The following is a 21621-nucleotide window of genomic DNA, read 5'->3' as shown; positions in this document are numbered from 1 at the left end:
TGATCAACATAATACATTTTAAAAGCTTTGGACAAAACAGCAGATACAGTGGGCATAAATGTTAGTTCTAAATCTGCAGCCCTCAATGTACATTGTACGCACATAAATATCTCAGCTATAATATACATTCCAGATCCATCCCTAAAAGCCATACTATTATGGAAAGCACAGCCATGCTAACTTCAGGATAACAAACCATAATTCCACGTCTACAAAAGGAAAGTATAATTAGTGGCAGTTTATTGCCTCATACAAATTTAACCAACATGGCAACCATGCCAAAGGAATTAAAACATTTTCAGGACATATGTACAGACTGTACATTTCAGAAACATCTGAACAATAAAAATGCAAGAACAATCTCGGCATTACAAATTAAACTAAACAAATGGTTTGAAACCGTCAATGCATTGAATGGGTTTACAAAGGCACTTCCCTACCGAAAATAGGAAATGACAATCTGCAGCCTAGAGGGAGGTTGGAGAAGAGTGCTCATCAACTACTGCACAATCTCAACTTTAAGAAAAAATAAGCAGGATTTAATCAAACATTTATAGGATTCAATGTGATCCATTTTTGAAAGAATTCACACAGTCTCATCTTTGTTTTTCTGTTGCTTTTCTTGGCTCTCTCGTTCTGTACTTTGGCTCCTTCGACGATCATGTTTGTCAGAATGGTCCTTGCTATCACTGTGATCATGTTTGTGGGAACGTTCTTTGCTTCTGCTACGCTTCCTAGATTTTTCTTTGCTGGGACTCTGATCTCGTTTTCTGGACTTCTCAACACTATCTGTTCTTCCTCTGCTTCTGCTTCTACTTCTTTTATTGGACTTCTCCTTATTTTCATTTTTATGTTTACTTGATTTTTCTTTGCTCCTGCTTCTGCTGCGCTTACCTGTGTTCCTGCTTCGGCTCCTACTCCTATGCTTTCTTTCCCGGCTTCGACTTCTACTATGCTTTCTCTCTTTTTTGGAATCCCTCTTGTCATCGCGGTGTTTCTTCTCATCTTTGTCATCCTTGTGTCTCCTCTCCTCTGTGTCACCCTTACTTTTCCTTTCTTTTGACCTTTCTCTAGATCGATCTTTTTCCCTCTCGCTACCTCTTTCCTTATCATAATCTCTCTCTTTTTTCCGACTCCGCTCATTTTCTTTCTCTCGCTCCCTATCCCTGTCTCTTCTATCTCCCTTCCTGTCACGACTTCGACTCCGGCTTCTGTATCTGTCCCTGCTTCTGCTTCGCCTCCGTTCTAGTGAGCGATCGGTACTTCGAGATCTCCGCCTTTCTTTTTCTCTCTCCTTTGCTTCACGTTCTAATCTCTGCCGTTCTCGTTCTCTTTCTAGTTCTCTATCAAAACTAGATGATCCATGGCTTTCCCGATGGTGACTTCTGCTTCTCGATCTTCTAGGAGACCTCCTGGGACTGATGGATCTTGGTCTTGGAGACCTTTTAAAATAGAAGACAGCTATATGAAACACCTCCTTCAAGTTAAGAAATCCCTTTTCCAATTAAAATACAGCTCTGTCAGTAAAGCATAATCTTAAATACAAAATATCATCTGACTATTTTAATCCACTAGCATCCATAAACTGTTGCCATAAAACCTATTTCAGTGAAAAGACAAGTTGCTGGTAATAAGTAGTTCAATATTGAACTTTTAACATTCATTTTTAAAATAATGTTTATGTGACCTTGAACGTCTACGTTCTGCATGCCGGTCTACTTCTTCCATCCCCTCCTTGCCATCTTTCTTGATTTTTCTAGGTCTGCTTTTAATCTGCTGGTCAATGGCTTTCTGGACTGGCACAGGAATTCTTGGAAACAACGTGGAAAACCATTCAAGCTTTGTGAGGAAGGAACGAAGCATCTCCCCTATGGTCATAACGCAACCCCCACCTGCCTTCACATCCAGGTCCTGCAAAATACAAGCAAAAAATATCCTGATGGTCAAAAATATTCTTTACTGATTAAAAAAAAAATGCTGCAACATTACTGTCCTATTGAAGTCTCATGATTATGAAAGTTTACTTGTCTCATATTCTAATACATTTCCTTACAGAAATTCAAACTCTGCACCTTTTGGATTTGGCAGAATGTTACAGATAGGGAATGGGACTTAATATATATGCATGCAGGCACAATCTAATCCTGCAGCCATCTGGATGGTAAGGGACTGTCGATGAAGAGATTAACGCAAAATCCCCTTACACAGTCGGGTTATATGGTATGATCTTGCATTGTATTTAAATGCCACAAAGTTGAGAAGTCCTCTGAAACTACATTTAATACTCCATTTTGTGGATATACAACTGTGTACCATCATACCCAACCCTGTGGCCTAAATAATTTATGAACTACATCATTGCCTATCTAAAAATGATCATAGAAAAACCTCTAGTACAAAATGGCATCCTAACAGAATTGGAAGCAATAGCAAACCAACTGCCATGAAGCAGTGAGGTTTCTAATTTAGAAATATGTAAAAAAATAAATAAATGAACAAATAATTGGAAACGCATAATCCATGATGACCATTGTCTCTGAAAAGGGTCATTACCGCATGAAGGCCTTCTTGCTATGCCCTCTCACAGCTCAGGACATGTTAGTCAGCTATTGTCAGTCCCAAACCTATAGTGCAAGCACACAAGGAAAGTGAGATTTGTTATCTAAACAGGAAGAGAAAATCTGAACGTAAAACTGCTTGCACTCACACACATTTAAGTGTTCAGATATACAGTTTTTCCAAATATAATCGCTGCAGAGATCTAAAGAAGAAAAAGAGGAGTTAAACGTAGCACCTGGAGAGTACGTACAGTTAAACAAAATAAACATAAGAAGCATTCTGAAAAGTAACTGTGTCCTGGGAAGGTTTTCACAGCAGCATGACAAAAGATGAACTGCTTCCAGATTTTTAAGAACTGGAGGGGAAAAAAAATCCTGTAGGTTTAAATAATTCCATATATAAAAATGTGCTTCATCCTACTGAGTTTGACCAGGACTGGTAAGAAACTTAAGCAGCTCCAAACAGTTTTTCTACATAACACAAAGCTACTGATAGCAGCTGGGAAAGAAACACTAATTCCAAAAATATAGTAGGAGATTTTAAGCAACAAGAAATAAACACATCTTGACACCCCATATCAGCAAGAACTGAAATGTATAAACTAAAAAATATGCTTTGAATAATGAACCAGTTAAGACATGCAGAATGCACTGTACTTGCAACTGCTTTACTGTCCTTGAAATTGACTTTGTGGGACCCTGAGAATGAAGCCACCCCAACGCTTCTCATAAATGACAGTCCAATGTTGTGTAGAAGAATTAATATTAGCTAGCCCCAGCTGGGGGACAAGGACATTACGCTGATTCAAGTCCAATTTGGTTTAATTTTTGTTAAAAATCTACTATAGCGCAGGTTTACCTGAAATCACCAGTTGTTTCCTTTGCTCAGTGTTTTTGATACTTAGCATGAAAGAAACCATTCAAAATACACTGCATTGCAGTTAGACACAGGTATAATTAACACTATTTCTAATACCAGTATTTGGACATCATTTGCAACTACAACATTTGAAATTTCTTCAAGTAGATGCCTACTGTCACAGCGAAGATGGCAAGTGATCCTTCTTGTTCTAGTCTTAAATTTAGAATGTAATTTCAAACCTGCTCAATAAATCCTAATTGCAGCAGTAGTAGCAGACTGTGTATTCAACTTCATAGCCCAAGAAACCTCACCCACCAGCTCCCTACTGTTTCTCCAAACAGTAAATCAGGACTAGGATACCAAAGGTATTCTCCTATCTGACTACATAATAATGAAACCTCTTTACTGAATTTCTTCAGTTAGCAACTCATCTCTTTATCTGCCCCATTGACAAAGGCATTAAGGTTCCAGAAATAATGCCATCTTACGCAGTAATCAGGCTTTTTGCTTCTCCTCTGAAGACATCCTGGGTTTAGTTGTTCCAGGACATGAATAATAACCAGAGATTTCTGGCAGAATTTTCCAAGGTGAATGTTGGTTTCTGCCATATAGTTCCCACTCTTTCATGTAAACATCAATTTCCCTATCTCAGTAATAAAGAGATAATACAAATGTAGCACTTGCATGACTTACTACACCTTACCTAAAGGTAAGTATGATTTTATAAAACACACAGAAGACACATTCACACAGCCTGCTGTCTGCATTCTGATTCAGTACACCTGTTCCACATGGTTTTGCAAATCTAACATGGTAACATCTTAACCAATGAAAAAATCTGTCAGATCCTCAAAATCTAAGAGAAATTACCCAGGTCCCAGCTCAAACCTGTTTCCTGCAATAATTACCATACATAATGTAAACAAGAAAAGAACATGGTAACATTCAAACTACAGAAAACTCTATCAAGCAATCCTTAAGCCTAAAGTAGTAACATGAAAAGAAACAAAAGAAAATAAATTATTACCCTCGCCGACATACCTCTTCATCATCAAGAAAAGATTCAAACCAGTCCCATAGATCTGTAGGTGGCTGTGTGTACCTTTAAGCACAAAAACAATATAAAATTTTAATACAGCTTTCTGCATATTAGACCAGTCATTAGTTGAGGATATTGATACTTACCTAATATACATAAATCCAAGAGCCCTAATATATGGGGAGTCTGTATGAGTGATAAGGCCCATCACTTGTTTACGAGTGAGCTTCAGTGTAAATAATTTGTAGAGCAGACAAAAAGCAGTAGACACAATTCCTCCAGTTCCAACACCACGCACCTTTCAAAAGCAGAAAGTGAGGTGAGGATGCAGGAATTCACAAAGACATTATCCCAAACCTACAAAAGAATATGAGAACTAACACAGGATAAAAGCTGAATCTACAAACAAAGCTGTGTGGAAAAAGTAACACTACTTAGATCCACAGCTTTGGAAGCGAGAAGAATGTATCTACTCTTTGTAATAAATATTTTATATCTAGAGACTGAGCCAACATACAAGCACATTTTATCTATGCTTTGAAAAGTTATTTACCAGACAGAAAAATTTAAGAAGGCACGTACTTCTACTTACCCCTCCACACATCCCTGTCTGGCCTGCTGTTTTTCTGCTGCCCTTTTCCCATGGTTCAACATGTGTTACCTGAAAGGGTGAGGTGGGGGACAGGAGGAAAAAAAAGAAAATTACAATTACAACCTCCATAATGTTTGTGTGACCACACAAGCCTGATTTAACAATGGATATCCTAAACCAATCTTTAAAAACTGTCTTCTAGCAAATTCAAGATCAAGTCTGTTTTGTCATTAAAGCAAAGCAAAACTTGGCTATTTTAATTACCACATTAAGAAATTACAGCCAAAATCTTGAATGAAATTTAAAACAAACAAATCCTATAACCCCAAAGGAAACATCCATGCTTATTCTATACTCCACATGCTTTCAAATACCTTATGACTAAACCCCATCGTTACTATTTCCTTGGGTGATTGAACAATTGCCTTTATTTAAACCATCTCCTTGCAAGTTTAGTGATAACTGCTGATGACAGCTACAAAAGTCAAAATATACAGTCTCATATTCCTAAGTCTCATTTCTGAAGTAAACTTCACTAGAGATTTCTTTATCACTTACTATTAGGACAAAAGAAATATGTTTATCAAGGGTAGTATTTTAACATAAAGTCCATGTTTTTGCTCTTAGACTGCAGGGATGTAAAATTTGCCTAAGACAAATCTTGTGAGATACATTTAGGGATGAGTGCACAAACAAAGTTAATCAACACCATTCATAAAACTTGACAATAAGAGTCATAAACAAACCTACAACCACATAATTGCCTATGCTACACGTGAAATTCTGAAATTCAGAGAAGCAATATCTGGCTCAATAAACAAGTATATTTCCTAAACACATCAACTTAAAATATATGGAAAAGACAAAAAAGGATACAATGGTGCTACAGTGGATTAGGAATAAGAGTTCATGCTGTATGGCACTTCACAAATTAAGATTCTTTAACAGTACATGAAATAAAACCAACTATGTACACAATCACATGACATCAGAGACACACTAACAGCAGAAGTTGCTGAACTGTTTGTTTGGGTTTTTACAGTTGCTGTCTTTGCCAAACAGGAAATATGAGAGATGCCAATACTGTAGAATTCGAAATCCACTATGACTTCCTGTACTGTTAGCATGAGAAGTTCATAAATACTACATAAATAATACTGCATATCCTTCTGGTTATACAGTGTTGCCTCTCACAGGAAATGAAAAGTATTTTTTAGTCAAAGGATTGAGTATAACATTATCACAAATGCTAGTCTTCAACTTTAATTACAGTCAATGTAAACACGTTGGTTTTGACAGGTATCAATTAAAACACACAACAAAACCCTGAAAACAATATTCATTTCAAAAAGGAGTAATTAAAGTTGTGATCCCACAAAGACTGCTTTGTATGCTTAACTTGTTGGAAATACACAGATGAAATGAAGCTGAGGACATGCACATGGTGTTAAGGTCAGGGATAAAGAAAGAGGAAGTCCTGCACTTCGTAGATACAGAACTGAAACAGGAGCCCAGAATTACAAATGAATTAATTCAAATATCTGGACACAATCCGTATCTCCAAAGAGGGTCCTTATCACTAGCTGCCTGTTTGACTGACAATCACCTTTCCTCACATTCCAGCACCCAGCATTCTAATATTTTCTAGAAGAGCCACTTGTTTCTTAGAGAGACTTGAATACACTTGAAAATACAGCTGCTATGGCAGGTCATTAAAAAAAACCCCAACAACTCATTAAAACAAAACAACTAACAAAAAACAAACCCACAGCAATTATTCAGGAAATCTTAAAACATGAAGAGAATTCAGATCTTCTTAATATCAATGAAGCAGCTGAACCATCAGGTTATCTTCTCCCTCACAGCCATTACTCATGAGTGAGTAAGGGGCTGAGTTTTCTCTGTATTTAGCATGCAGTTTTGAGTCACTAACTGTCAAGTTCAGTAAGTAAATCAGATCAATATGCAGGTTTTTAATGGCTTGTCAAAATTCCTCCCAAATTTAAGATAAAACTACTTTTGGAATGAAACAGTAGGTCAAGCAAATGAACTATCTGACCTACTGCTGCTGAGCTCTACCAGTACAAAGATGACAAATCGTACCAAATACTTCTTAGTGCATCTGAAGAGGTTCACTTCAAAAATAGAGTAAGCTCTCGATTTTTCTGAAAATAGGTTTTTCATAACTTTTTCAGCTCTAAAAATCAATTGCATAAGTGAACTCTGCTACTTTCCATTCAGATAGTCATGAGTCTCTCACACATGAAACAGGCAGTAAATTAACTGGAGAGATGCTGCCGAGAATATATGTTACACTAAGTATTAGGAGAAATAAATAATCAGCTCCAAATGACAGAGCACAGGCAGAGAAATGTAAAAAGAGTAGCATAAGTAAGCGCAAGCTGCCAAAAATCTCAAAATACCGTGGTGGAATTATTTTTCACAATTATGGTGCCTTAAGCAACTCGATTTGGCTTTGGAAAAATGAAACAAAAAAGGCTACCTTCGCTTTTTACTTTATTTATTTCAAATATACTGAAACCCACCAGCTGACACAATAACATTGTCAAGCAAAATGAATTCACCTGAAAAAATACGCCAATAACGACCAAAACACAGGTGACTAAATGAATTATCTAACCTTGAATTATCTAAATTTTGGTCTCGTTATCAGAACAAAGAAAGTGGCTGCGTTGATTAGCATTAATTATGCATACCTCTACCTGGGAGAGTGGCTTGATGGAAGCCTCGGTGCAAAACTGATTCAATCCTGCTAACAAAACAAGAACCGAGACATGGGTGCCCTGATACAGACCATTCATCTCCCCAGCACATCTCACCTAACGCCAAGAGAAGCACTAAAACGAACTCGTTAAGTTGTAAGCTGAGTTACGGAGGAGGGAATCCTAACCTGGACCTGAGAATGAGAGCCACACGCAGACACCCAGGGCGACCACCATCCCTTCTGCGCGGTGACGGGGCGCGCAGGCGGCTCCGCGCCCGGGGAGGGCCGGTCTCTGGCGGCGGCACAGATCGGCGCCCGCCCCGCTCTCTCCGGCTGAAGGCGCAGCCCTCAGACGGCCATTTCGCCCCCACCGCCCCGGCTCACGCTGCCCTCTTCAAAACCCATGTACAGCTCGGCAATTCCAAATCCGACGCGGAACACGCCTCTTTGGTGAGGCAGAGAGGGCAGAGCCTCGGATTCCCCAGCTCAGCAACAGAACCGATACTTACTCCCATCCCTCACCGCAAGATAAGGGGCGAAAAGGCGCGGGCCGCAGCCAAACCGGGCCCGGCGCCAGCGCGGCCCGCGGGCTCACCTTGAAATAGATCTCGTCCACCACTTCGTGGTAGGTCTTGAGCTCGTAGAGCTGCACCTTAAAGTAGGGCGACGAGAGGATGTTGGTGAGGATCATAGGGTTCAGGTTCATGGTCTTTTCGTTGCCCCACAGCGGCAGCACGTTGCCCTGCTTGCCCGAGGCCGCCGGCTTGGGGCCCCCGGTCTGCAGCGGCTGCTGCACGGGCGGGACGGCGCCGGGCGGGTGCTGGGCCACCTGCTGCCCCTGGCAGTTCGCCACCGCGGGGCTGTTGTTGGCCATGGCGGGTCGGCGCTCGGGGCAGGCGGGCCGCGCACACGGAGCGGGGCCGGCGGGCGCTGCCTCAGCCCCGACAAGATGGCGGCCGGGGAAGTGACGGCGGCGCCTTCCGGGGCCGCGTCACCGACCCGCGGGGAGCGGCGGGGAAAGGGCGGGGGAGCTGCGGAGCGTTCGCGCGGCCTCGCCCGCCCACAGCCCGGCGGCTTGCCGCGGCTCTTCCCGCCCGCCCACAGCCCGGCGGCTTGCCGCGGCTCTTCCCGCCCTGCCCTCGCCTCGCCTCGCCTCGCAGCCCGGGGGCCCGGCGGGCGGGGCATCAGCGCCAGGGAGAGCGACGGGACTCTGTGACCCCAAGGGGGGCAGCTGCTGACACCGTCGCACGGAGTTCAGTAGATTAAGCCCCGGATTTAACAAAGTTGAAAACTGGTCCCCTCGGTCCCTTGTCGGTGGTTATGAGGCCACGGCACAGCTGGCGCTGGCCGCTTCTGCCTCCGCAGCAGTGGAGAAGCAAAGAAGTCACAGAATGACTTGGGTTGGAAGGGGACCTTGAAGGCCATCTATCCTGGTTCCAAGCCCCTGCCATGGGCAGGGACGCCTTACCTTAGACCAGGCTGCTTCAAGCCCCATCCAGCGTGCGCTTGAAGGGATGGGGCATCCACAGTATCCCTGCTGGGGAAGGGGAAAGGAAGAAAAGTTGGGCACGTTCAGTGTGCGGTAGCCCCGAAGGGCAATGACGGCTAGGGCACAGTCCAGCCTGTTCACTTGATGCCAGTGCTGGCTAGGAGGCTCACTGCTCTGGCCAGGACCTGGCTAAGCAGCTTCTGAGAACCCAGTCAGACACCCAGAAAACAGTAATGGTTCCCTGCTGCTCAATTCCAGCTCAACAGCTCTTTCTGAAACTCATAGTCCTACACACAGACTTGGAACAAGCAGAATTAGGTTAAACAGCTAAGAGAGAATCACTGTCTACATAGACTTACTAACAGGAAAGATAAAATCTCTGGTTTTGCCTGCAAAAGCAAAAAAAAAAAAAAAACAAAAAAAACCAAAACAAAACAAAACAAAAAAAACCAACAACAACCCAACCCAAATATAACTAGCTACATACTTTGGTGTCAGTCTTTAAACCTGAAGTACAAAAGCATGATTTAGAAGAATTGCCAAAATACTCTAAACATCAAACGACTGTGCAAAAAATTAACTGAAAGTTCAGTGAAATGACTGCAAGCTGGGCATAATGTGCCAAAGTATGTTCAGTTGTACACAGAAGGGCTACCCGTTGCTCAGTGCATCAGCAAACAGGTACAGGGAGAAGCTGGAATAAAATAATCCATGGGAATGGCATCTCTACATGCTTGAGCTAACCCAGAGTTTTAATTTAGAAAAGAGGAGATAAATACTATTGGAAGTAACATAAAAATACCTTCACCCTTCATTACACATTGAAACATTGACAAACAGTTCATTTTCATTACCCGGGCCCTTCAAGTACCTTAGAGCTTGTACTATAGCAGAAAAGTGTTATCAGGGCCCTGGCAGCTAACAGTTTCTCTAAGCTGCCTGTCTGCTATCGAGGCTTTTCACTCCTCTGTTCTAGAAATAAGCACCTCTTATTGGTGCCTCTGCAGTCCTCTTTTGGCCTCCTCTTCCCATCTTGGCTGATTTCCAAAGACATTCACAAAATCTTCATTACTTGCATGGCTCTACCATATTGATGCAGTAAATACCCATTTAACAATCTCCTATCAAATCAGAAAACTAATCACAAAAACGAATTCCAAGAAAGTGATCTTGTTCTGGCAGTAGTAATCTAGAGTGGTAACTTTTCTTTGATCATGAGTGGTTTTGTTATTGTTGTTTGGAGCACTTACTTAATATTTATTGTGCAACCACTTCAAGACAGCCAATACTTCTGTTATAGTTTCTATTGCCCTAATTGTGTTTCTATGCATTTACCTTTTCCTGTTGGAATATTTAGCCAAATACGTTCCAAACCTCAGTATTTTTTACACTCTATAAGATCACATTTTTATACTTCTGTCACTCTTTGGTGATGATGAAACCTCTCATATAGTTGCAACCTATTAATCCATTTGCTCCAAATTAAATTTTCTTCCCTCAGGCATCCCAACTGGTTTTTACAGAGTATGGCCAAAAAAAACCAAACCAAAACAAAACAAGAAAACAACAAACCAAAACCAAAACCCAAACCAAAGAACTTCAAAATGAGGTGATTCTCACTGGCAAACAGCAATAAATTAGATATAATTATAAAAGAGTAAGAAGAATATGATTTGTGTGTAACAGCAGCCTCACCTCTCATTCACACAGATGAATTCTTAATTTTTTAAAATGGGCCAAATCTGTTAATTGAAGCTGAGGAGAAAAAGACTATTACTTCAGTCACTAAACATCCTCTGAATTTAGGCTGAGAGGACTGGTTGTTAGCTCTTGAATTACAGATTAAGCAGTATTGCTGTATGGATATTCCTGTAAAATATCAATATGGACTGGTGTCTTCTGGCAGCAGTGCTGCATTAAGTTTCTTTTGCCCTCAGATTTAATTATATGCTCTTTATGGGGAAAGTACTGGAATTGCATACAGTTGTCCTCCTCATTCCAGCTACTGAAGGAAATAAATATCAGCAGTTTAGGATTTCTTGATTCATGACTTTATATTGTGAGATGCTTTTATTCCAGTACAGTCATATCATTTGTTGCTCTGTGTAGGGTACAAAAGTAACAGGCTTCTCTAAAACAAGCCTGCTTGATTTGTGGCATATTGAGCTAACACAATTTGAGTATTCAGGTTGAAATTATAAACTGTAATGTGAAAATTACCTTGGAACTGAAGTTTCCAAGTAACCTCATTGACTTGGACCTCCTTTAAGTAGGGGGTGCACTAGGTAACCTCTAAAGGTCCCTTCCAACATAAATTATTCTATGATGCCTTGAGACTGTTATGAAGATGTATGACTGCATAAGGGAAAACCAAACCAAAACAAAAATTTTAACCACATCTAGACTAAATCAAAGAATTTTTTTTTTCAGTAATACAATAATTAAAAAAAACCCTTTATTTGATTTAATGGGGAAAAATCAGAAGAATTTTTCAATACTTTTTGTCAGCAAGTAGATCAAACACCCTGGAGTCAAAGCAGATTTTCCAGCTCAAAACTGCAAATAGTGCTCACCATCTCTTTCATGTTGCCAGTCTTCCAAAGATTGGATCTCCAATCCAATGCCATTATTGGAGCAATCGGAAAGGATATCTCTGGGATTACGTTGTTCATAATGGAGCGTTATAACACCTGATCATCTGAAGGTTTCACTTACAGTGATACATTTGGGGTGAATTCTTATGAACTATTAGGGCATTGTGTGAATTTACAATGTGTTATGAATTGAATTTTATTGTAAACTTTACTACTCTTCTTCTGTGTACTTTTCTTTTGTTCTAAAGAACCCATTATACGGACTTGTAAATAGAATTTCACAGGATACCAGAATCCATAGAATTGGAAGCTGGTATGTAAAAGACTTCTATTAATAAACCTTTCTCTGAGGTAAAAAAAAACAAACCCAAAAACCAAACCAAACCAAAAAACCCCACTGGGCAGAATTTATAGAATTATCTAGTTGAGATGTAAGTACTAAATGATAGTTCATGGTAAAACGATTACTCAACAGCCAAAAAGAGTAACTGTGTGCTCTGTCTAGGCCACGAAACTTAAAATGTTAGCCAAAAGTTGGCATACACATTTCTAGACTATTCTGAAATCTTAATTACCTAACTTATCTAACTTTATCCTCACTGCCACCAGAGTCCTGCTTCCTTCTAGGTCCCAGGCCTACACTATACTCTATTAAGAAGAGCCCTGCCTGTTATTAGCAAACGCTTTAGATGCTGTTAACAGAAGAAATGGGACATTTAGAGCCACGCTTTCCTTTCTCCTTTCACCGTGCAGCTACGCAGCTGCCCGTTCACCGAGAGACAAATTTGCCCTAGCGTGGAAAATACTTCATGAAACCCAAACATTGATCGTTTGCAATCGATGCAAAAGACATCGATTTTGGATGTTTGTGCTCTCTACCGCACTCACCCAGACAGGGTTAGTTCACTGTAGATGGCAACCAGCTCCATAGCGCGTTTTCCCTCTGCGGCCGGGCACACACGGCTTTAGACCCAGCAGCACCAACAGCAACAGACTTGCATGAGGAGTTTTGCGAGATTTTTGGGGTTTAGTGTAAAAAAGTAGGGATACCGCTGTCCGCCGCCAGTCACCTCTTAATGACGCTGAGGGAGGCTGGCACGGCTCAGCAGAACAGGTGGGCCCGGGGACAGCCTTTGATGCCGATTTACCTCGCACAGAAGCGCCTTAGGGCACATCCCCGGCACTGGGGGCTGCCCATTGCAGCTCCCGGCGCTCCCCGGAGGTGCCGCACCCCCGTAGGGGCGGCCGCTCGTGCCGGGCGGGAGCCGCCGCGGGAGAGAAGGTGGACGGGAAGCGCGGGGGAGCCCCGGCGAGGGCAGGGGGCGGCTGGGCCGGGGGGCAGCGGCTGTCGGGGTCGGGAGCCGGCGGGGGTCGGGAGCCGGGGCGGCTCGGGAGCCGGCGGGGGTCAGGCGGGGTGCCGCGGGTGGCTCCTCAGGCGGGCGCTGCTGAGGGAGCCCAGCAGGCCCGCTTAGCTCCTGAGGCGGCGGGGGACTGGCCTGAACACCGAGCCGGCTTGTGTGCGTATATGTACGCAAAAATATATCTTTTTTTTTGTGTGTGTAAAAGACCTCGTAGAGCAGTCAAGTTGTGCGCAGGCTTGCCCCAGATGCGTTTGGTTGTAGTGTTTGTTTATGGTCTCTGTCCAGGTGTGCTGGATGGAGGGTGACAGATTATGAAATTTGCTTTTTTAGATCTGTATATGATTTATAGTCGTTTGCATAAGGTTATTTACATAATTACGTGTGGAGAGAACAGCATAATCGTGCTAATCCCAGTGTTTTTGTCGTTCTTTGACTAGAACTCAGATCAGGTCTGCCCCTGCTTAACTGGGACTCAAACACCACTGAAAACAGCAAACTTTATCATTGGGTATGTTATGAAGTGCTTCAGAAAATAAGAGTTAACTTTTTATTTTAGGGTTGCCAGAATACTATGGATAAGAACTTCAAAGAAGAGCTTACGCAAATTATTAAATTTGAACCTCCTTTGTACAAACAACGCTACCAGTTTGTTAAAGATTTAGTGGAGAAATACAAACCTAAGAAGGTTGGTATGTTTTGTCTCTTTAGGTTATAAACTTGAAAGTAAATGGACACTTGGCATCTCAGGAACGCAAAATGCGTAAATAACCTGTTGACTGAACTACCAAACAATAGTAGTGAAGGAGCTGTTAAAAGTGAATGGCATTAGCAGATACCTTGTGATATGTTGTTTTGCAGGGGTGCATAAAATTAATGTTACTTGATGGGAAGAGGAGAATATTTAAACAAGAGAAATGCCTTAGTTTTTTAATGTAGTGGGCATTCTGTTTTTAATTTAATGCTGCGGAATTTGGTTCAAGTTGCTTTCCTCACAGTTGGGTTTTGCTTTCCAGAGCTGTTAGCTCCATGTAGCATATCAGGTTTATTTCATGATTTGCATGGATATTCTCAGATGAGAAGTGACACTGAGAGTGTGGGATTATGTGAGGCTAAATCATCTCCACTTTCTTAAGATCTTGTGACCCTCTACCTTGTGTTGTCACCTGTGTCCCCCCAATATACCAAACTTTTGTTTTACTACTCACTGTGAAAAGTTAAATTGTTTAAGTAATATTCTGTAGTGTTTGCTGTCTTCTGATGTGTCCTCCCCACTTCCTTCCCAAAAAGATCTTTTCAAGTCTGCAGTGTTTAACCCTTAATTCTATGTTAATGTCTTAGGGGGCATGCAAGAAACTGATGCACCTGCATTACTTATGTAATCATACTTCTAGTAGCTAAAGAAAATCTAATCCAGTCTGTGATGCCATGGCACTGTCATATCCTTTTAAATAGAACATATTCAAATAGAACAGATTGCATCTGTCTGTAAAGGTTTTAATTTTCTGATTTAGGATGTGGAAGGAGTGTGAGGGTGAACTTTCTGTTTACACAGACGATAGATAAACTGGGTAGAAACAACTCAGGATTTTCTCATGGGGAACAGCAGTGTGCTTCAACCTTGACTGAGCCTGAGAAAGAACAGTGGGAGTTGGTTTACATACTCAGCTATCTCTTTAGCTTACAGGAAAGAATATATATTTTTTGACTTCATGGTCTGAATATCCCCAGAGTTCCCCACTTAAACATACAACTGAGCTTATAAACTTGTTTTGTGCAGATTCTTTGCTGCTAACTTGGCTACTGGTGAGCCTGTTCTCAGTGTTTTGGAGAGAGAAGAGCCCAGCAGTGGTGAATGTGAAAAGCAGTGGTGAATGTGAAAATTGCTGCAGCTTTTGTACTTAAAATCATACTTTATTGTTACTCATGTGGAAGACATTCTCCAGAGTCGGTGGGATGTCCTACATGTACTTGTTTATAGCTGTAATAACAACAGGTTAATTCTTTTTTAAAAATCTTGCAGGATCTTCATATACATTTTTTAAAAGAGTTTTCAAATCTGCATCTATCCTGTTTGCTTACAGCTATGAATTTTAGTTATGATTCTGAAATGCTTTATAATTAGAAAAGTTATTTTGATAAATGTGGGATTTTAATTTTATGCAAGTCTCTGAAATTACTTTGAACTATATGGCATTTATACATTTTTTAATATCTAATTTACAGGTGGCAGATTTAGGATGTGCTGATTGCAGCCTTCTCTGGATGCTGAAATTCTGCAGTTGCATTGAAGTGTTAGCTGGTCTAGACATTTGTGCAAATGTAATGAAAGAGAAAATGTAAGCTCTTTGTTTTGAGGTTTGTGTTTGTTTTGACCTAGTGATGTGGTGGGTTCACCCTGGCTGGGGCCAGGAGCTCGCCAAAAGCTGCTCTATTGTTCCTCCTCCTTGGCTGGACAGAGAGAGAAAATAAAACAAAATGTTCATGAGATAAAGGGCAGGGAGAGGTCACTCATCAGTAACCATCATGGGCAAACCAGACTTGACTTGGGGACATTAATTGAATTTATTATCAAAATCAGAGTAGGATAATAAGAAGTAAAGCAAATTTTGAATACACCTTCTCCCTACCTTTCACTCCTTCATGGGTTTAACTTTATTGCCTGTTCTCTCCCTCCTCTCCTGCAGTGTTGCAGAGAGACGACGAATGGGGATTACAGTCAGTTCATTACATGTTATTTCTGCTGCTGCTTCCCCCTCAGGGATGGAAGTCCTTTCTCTGCTCCAGCATCTGTTCTGTCCCATGAGGGAGACAGACTTGCATGAACTCCTCCAGCGTGGGTCCTTCCCACGGCCTGCAGTTCTTCATGAGCTGCTCCAGCCCGGGTCCCTTTCCACAGGGTGCACTCCTGCAGGAGCGGCCTGCTCCAGCGTGGGTGCCCCACTGGCTCACAAGTCCTGCCAGCCAAGCTGCTCCACTGTGGGCTCCTTTCTCCAGAGATTGCTGCCAGGAGCCTGCTCCAGCATGGACAAGTTTCTTCTGTAGCCCCCTGGCCAATTTGACATGCAGAGCAAATACAAGTGGCATGGTGCAGCATTTCTTGTAGAGGCTTTCAAAACTCGCGTAACTGTGGAAATAGCAGCTTGGCAAATAAAGAGTTCTGTCATTGTTAGTCTTGTTGGATCTCTGCCTGGGGACTCCTGGCCTGCAGGTGCCCATAACATCACCTAATGCAGCCAGAGGTCTGGGTCATGCAGAGGCCTCAGGGTGTGCACATCTGAGAAATGCACTGTTTCTAAAGGCACTAGTGCATGGTGTTAGGAATATCTATATATGCTTATACGTGACGTTATTGTCTTCAGAAAGATCAGCTTTGATCTTTTTTGAAATGTACATGGAACTTTAGTCACCAAGGTGAGGACTTGTTTATCATTTTGAAATAGGAAGGTTAGCTCAGTGCATGGTGTCTGGTTTAGAACCTCTCTAAAATGAGAGGTTTATGTGGTCTTTGAAGCGTTGGTCCAATGGATGAATGTAGATTTACTGAAAGCAGATTGACACAATTTCAGTGAATATGTAGGATCTGGATGCTGATGTTATCTCTCATTCTTTCTTATGAGAATGAAGAGAAGTAACCTTTTATATGTAATATTTATTGTGTGTTTTGTCTGATGCTGTACTTCCGAATGAAATTTGCACATGTACTTTGGTTTCTTAGTGTATTTTACTTGGAAAAAATAGGTAATATGCTTGCCTAAAACTCCTCCCAAACCCCTGCAAAGCTTGTCTAAACCAGACTTACTGTGTGTCTGGAATTGAACTATTATCAGAATTTACGAGTGGCTTTCCAGGTGACTTGAGAGTATAATGGAAATTTTTGTAAACACAAAGGACAGTCTCTGGATGAACTTCTGCTCTTTCTGTCCTATCATAGGTAGTTAGAAGAAGGGTTTGTATTGCATTTCTTTGTTATATCCATGTCAAGTAGTAAACCTTTTTGAAATTCGTGAGGTATCTATGCCGGGTGTTAGCTAGTTCATTTTCATGCACTATTAATCTTGTCTTAAAGTCCTTCCTGTAACGTCATATTTTTAATACTTTTGTAGGCATACATTGTCTCCTCTTCCTGTTGATTATTTGCAACCATCTGAAAGATCCCTAACTGTTACCTTGCACCATGGTTCAGTTGCCCACAAAGATCCTTGCATGCTTGGTTTTGACTTGGTGACGTGTATTGAACTGTGAGTATTAGGACAATGCAAAATGTTTTTTTAAGTCCATTACAGTTCAGTTTGGAATTTTCTCCATGCTCCAAACAGGCTTGATCAAACTTTTCAAGCAGAAGAGTAGAATTAGAAAAGTAGAAAGAAGAAGAGTGGCTCCTAACTTGTGTTTAAATTAACCATACTAAGTAATTCAGGTAGTGCTTATGGCAGGAAGAGGATATCGATGAAAAAGTACAAAATGCAAGAGGAAATTTGTTCAAAATCCCCTGTGCTGCTACTTGGCCACAGTGCCAGTGCTCATATTGCAGAGATAGGTGTAAAATTACAAGTTACAGGTATGGGTTTGGGGTTCTTTTGACTGGTTGTTAAGATTGTAGTAGTGTGTTTTTAAACAAAGACATCAACTTATTCTTTTCAGAATAGAACACCTGGAAGAATCAGAGCTGAAGAAGTTTCCTGAAGTGGTGTTTGGTTTCATGGCTCCAAGCATAGTTGTGATCAGCACTCCAAATTCTGAATTTAACTCATTGCTTCCAAGAGTGATGTTATACAGGCATCCAGACCACAAATTTGAGTGGAGCCAAGCAGAGTTTCAAAGCTGGTAAGGTACTGAACATCATATGCTGGGTGCATATGGTGCAGCTCTGAGTGCCCAGTAATGTGAGAAATGAATGGCTGTGCATTTTCAGAATGGTTCAGTTATATGGTTTACTGTCAGTGAAGTGTCACCTCCTGATTTGGTGGTTTCCTTCCTGTTGAGAACAAAATCTGTGGATTTTGTATTTTATGACAGTGGTTAAATTGGCTTTTACTTGTAACTGCTCCACAAAAAAGATTTATAACTTTTACTTACTCTTTATATGTCTTTATTACAATTAACACAGTTGAAATATAAGGCATCAATTAATATTTTTGCATAATACCCTGCCAGAGAAATTCTTCATAAAATCCAAGAAATACGCTTGCTATGGTGTGTGATCAAAGCACTCAGTAAGAGTGTGCAAGCAGGTGACAGAGGGTTACATGAGAAACAGTAATGTTTGTATGGCTAAATTCCTGATGCTAAATGCTTCAGACTATGGTAGGCATCTTACAGCTCTGGTACAAGATGTGACAGTGCTTATCTTCAGGCATGGGAGTATTGTTAGAGAAATTATGTTCAAGCCTTTGCAGCCTTAGATTCTTTGATTCTACTTAAGAATGGATCTTTATCACATGGAAAGATGAATATTTCTTATAATTGGAATAATTGGTCTTTCTTAGGGCTCTAGAGATTGCTAGATGCTATGACTACTCAGTGGAATTTACTGGTGTTGGGCACCCACCAACAGGAATGGAGAAGGTTGGGTTTTGTACCCAAATAGGTGTGTTTTTTAGAAAATATCCTCAAACTGGTGAATCCGTTCAGTCTGAGAAACCCATGGAAGCAGTTTACAAAACAGTAAGTATTATTTTCTTCCTTTAGAAGTGTGAATAAAGAGTAAAGTTGTCTATGACTGCATGTGAGGTTCTTACCAAGAAATACCGCTGACAATCACAGCAAGACAGTCTCATTCTTTGTGTTTCCAGTTGTACAAAGGCCTTAAACTTTTAGGGGATTTGCTAAATAACAATATGGATAATCATTCTAATATTAAGATACTCCTATCCTTGGAATGAAATTTTTCCTTTCTGCCAGCTATTTTTCCTCTAGTTAAATTTATTTATTATGTGGCTCTTGGCAATGACACAGATTTTTCAGATACATAAAAAATTAAAAAAAAACATTTCTTACTAAATGTGACCTGAACTGAAATGTAAAGTTGTGTTATGGCTTTATGTTTTATGGTTTCCAAGCTATAAAAACATTTGTAATTTCTGTATTGAAAATCTCTATGCATGTGAAATGTCACCTATCATCTATTGTCCTTAATAGATTAATGAAATGGTCCTTAATGCTCACCAGACTTAGAAATACATCTAGGTGATGGACATGTACTTGAAATTGCTTTCATTAGCTCCTGTTATAGGGTCATTTTTGAGAGTTTTGACATGGGTATCCTTTGAGATTAAACAAGAGTGTTAATTTTGTGTGTTGCTTATCAAATTAATTTTTATAAGGTAACTAATTTATAGGAATAATTCAACATTTCAAGATGTAATTGAAAAGTAAGAAATAATTCTAGACAGTGAAACTTCATTGGTAGTGTGTTGGTATAAAGCACTTCCTGGTAACTGGTGGGAATGAGATTGCCTGCTTAATTTCCTTAATTGCCTTGGAATATAGCTCAGTGTAGAACACACTACAGTTTCACAGATTTTGATGTCACAATTTATTTTTAGCATTCCCTACAGCTGTAGGAGCATATTTAATGTTTGACTCTGAAAACAATAAATGACATGCTGTAGTCTTGGTTTCCAGATGACAATTCAGAAGTAGTTTAGAATCTCTGTCACTATAAAATTGTCCCCAGAACTCCATAATGTGAGAAGTAAGAGAATTATTAAAAAGAGGTAAAGAATTGCAGGGTTTTACCTTGCCTGACCTACAAGTGTAGCTTCCAGGTATAGCATGTTGGGTTTTGGCGTGTTTGTTTTAAGTTCAGTTAACTGCCACTGTAGTTGTAATAAAGAAAACCAGATCATATTGCCTAGTTTTTGTTACCTGAAATTGTTTAATAAGCAAAACAGGATTGAATAAAAAATGATATTCACATTTTAGCAGCTTTTTGGACAGCAGATGTTAAAATCTGAGCTTGTGATAGTGATAAACATTTTATGTATTCTTGTATATTGTAAAGGTCTTCAAAGCAGTGTACCCAAGTCTTAAAGATGAGAAGTACTTGCAGAATGCAGTGATCAATGAAGTTATTTTCACAGCCCAAATCATTAAGCACCGTTTAATGTCAAAACGTGAGGAGTACAGTGATGATCCTGAGAGAAAATCCAGATTCCAACCTTCAATGGACTGTTTTTCTGACTATCTTGGAAAACTGGTTGTTGAAAAAAACATGGAACCATTTGTCAGTGGAAATGAGGTTTACATACCTCTCACAACAATCTTTTCTTTTCCCAAAGTGAATCGACTTTGTGGTACCTTTGAGAAATTATGCAAGCTTATTGCAGGCAAGGTCACACTGAGCAGTGATGGTTCTGCTGTGATGTTCAATATTGAACATGAAAATGAAGAGAATTAGATCAGGTTTTTCACACAAAGTTCAGTTAAGTAATGAAAGTGGGTTTTTTAGAAGCTGTCAAAATGTATGTTCCGTATGCTAGCTAGACCACAAAATCTTCTCTAACCTTCCATCAGTGGTATTTATCTGTCAGCACCTCTGATTGAGTGAAGGTGAGTGCTTCTGACAAAGGTAAAAGTAACTCATAGGGATTTCAAGTAGAGTATCAGGGGCTAAAATGAAATAATTCATTCCCAAGAAGAAAATTAAGTATTTCTGTTTGCTTTCTATTGCTTTATTGTAGCTATCGTTACTAGATTATTTCTGGTAGTCTCTGTTAGCTTCAAGGATAGTTTGTTTTACCATCTGTGTTGTGCTGAATAATGTGAGTCAGACATAAGGGCAAGTTTTTTCTTAATTTCCATAAAATTTATAGATGCCTCTTTCCAGATGAGTACATACTCAGCCTCAATGAAAACCAAATGTTGTTCCAGCTGAATTGAAATACAAAACTGGCATATTTGTTGTTTTTGAAAAAAAAAATTAATAATTAAAGGACTGCAGTAATTGTGAATGCTAACCTATCTCTGGTGTAGCTGAAAATTTTTCTGTGTTTTCCTGTGCAGCTTTTGTTCAAAACTGTAAAATCCAAATAGAATAGATGGAAAGAATTTAACAAGAACAAAACCCCACAACACAACAAAAAATACCCCTCCAACACCAACGTCAAGAAAAGAGTGCAGTATTCTGAATATAAGGGAAATAATGTGGGTATCTATTGTTTGGTTATGGTGAGAATAGTTGAACAGAACACTTCAGATCAGTGCTCTTAATTTAAAATTTTCCTTATAGAGTGGAAAAAGAATGGATCTAAATGACACATTTTCCTGATAATATAGATGTCACTTGGTGATAACACAGAAGCAGAAAAAAGCAAAGCATTTTAAAAAGAAGTCCTTAATTGGAAAAGAAACTGAAAGAGACTCAAACTTCCAGTTAAGTTTGTAATTTTTTGCATTAAAA

The 21621-nt window shown here is 40.2% G+C and overlaps 2 protein-coding genes across 5 annotated transcripts; one reads left to right on the top strand and one right to left on the bottom strand.

The window, feature by feature from the left end:
• Nucleotides 1-223: 223 nt before the first annotated feature.
• PRPF38B (pre-mRNA processing factor 38B) lies at nucleotides 224-8758 on the bottom strand. 3 transcript variants are annotated; one of them, XM_038145100.1, is made up of 8 exons: nucleotides 8372-8454; nucleotides 7769-7821; nucleotides 5052-5120; nucleotides 4606-4757; nucleotides 4462-4522; nucleotides 2810-2914; nucleotides 1688-1911; nucleotides 224-1442 (listed from the first exon to the last, which is right to left on the bottom strand). In XM_038145100.1, the coding sequence occupies exons 3-8, from the start codon at nucleotides 5061-5063 to the stop codon at nucleotides 587-589; spliced, it is 1410 nt and encodes a 469-aa protein (XP_038001028.1). In that variant the 5' UTR covers nucleotides 5064-5120; nucleotides 7769-7821; nucleotides 8372-8454; the 3' UTR covers nucleotides 224-586. The 3 variants fall into 3 exon arrangements, with proteins under 3 accessions (XP_038001028.1, XP_038001026.1, XP_038001027.1); XM_038145098.1 differs by lacking the exon at nucleotides 7769-7821 and having other exon boundaries at nucleotides 8372-8758; XM_038145099.1 differs by lacking the exons at nucleotides 2810-2914; nucleotides 7769-7821 and having other exon boundaries at nucleotides 8372-8756.
• A 4054-nt stretch (nucleotides 8759-12812) lies between these two features.
• HENMT1 (HEN methyltransferase 1) lies at nucleotides 12813-21562 on the top strand. 2 transcript variants are annotated; one of them, XM_038144631.1, is made up of 7 exons: nucleotides 12813-12973; nucleotides 13777-13905; nucleotides 15444-15556; nucleotides 17324-17458; nucleotides 17862-18044; nucleotides 18707-18884; nucleotides 20224-21562. In XM_038144631.1, the coding sequence occupies exons 2-7, from the start codon at nucleotides 13792-13794 to the stop codon at nucleotides 20617-20619; spliced, it is 1119 nt and encodes a 372-aa protein (XP_038000559.1). In that variant the 5' UTR covers nucleotides 12813-12973; nucleotides 13777-13791; the 3' UTR covers nucleotides 20620-21562. The 2 variants fall into 2 exon arrangements, with proteins under 2 accessions (XP_038000559.1, XP_038000558.1); XM_038144630.1 differs by having other exon boundaries at nucleotides 12813-13141.
• Nucleotides 21563-21621: the final 59 nt, after the last annotated feature.

Source organism: Motacilla alba, chromosome 8 (genome assembly GCF_015832195.1).
Source record: "Motacilla alba alba isolate MOTALB_02 chromosome 8, Motacilla_alba_V1.0_pri, whole genome shotgun sequence".
Taxonomy (NCBI): domain Eukaryota; kingdom Metazoa; phylum Chordata; class Aves; order Passeriformes; family Motacillidae; genus Motacilla; species Motacilla alba.
This window is presented reverse-complemented; position numbering and strand designations above follow the sequence as displayed.

Excerpts from the sequence above, each read along its gene's own strand:
- HENMT1 (XM_038144631.1), top strand. The coding sequence starts at position 13,792 with ATGGATAAGAACTTCAAAGAAGAGCTTACGCAAATTATTAAATTTGAA. Across the intron at positions 13,906-15,443 it reads AGAAATACAAACCTAAGAAG|GTGGCAGATTTAGGATGTGC; the intron begins GTTGGTATGTTT and ends TCTAATTTACAG. Across the intron at positions 17,459-17,861 it reads TTGGTGACGTGTATTGAACT|AATAGAACACCTGGAAGAAT; the intron begins GTGAGTATTAGG and ends TATTCTTTTCAG.
- PRPF38B (XM_038145098.1), bottom strand. The coding sequence starts at position 8,650 with ATGGCCAACAACAGCCCCGCGGTGGCGAACTGCCAGGGGCAGCAGGTG. Across the intron at positions 4,758-5,051 it reads AGACAGGGATGTGTGGAGGG|GTGCGTGGTGTTGGAACTGG; the intron begins GTAAGTAGAAGT and ends TGCTTTTGAAAG. Across the intron at positions 1,443-1,687 it reads GCAGAACGTAGACGTTCAAG|GTCTCCAAGACCAAGATCCA; the intron begins GTCACATAAACA and ends CTATTTTAAAAG.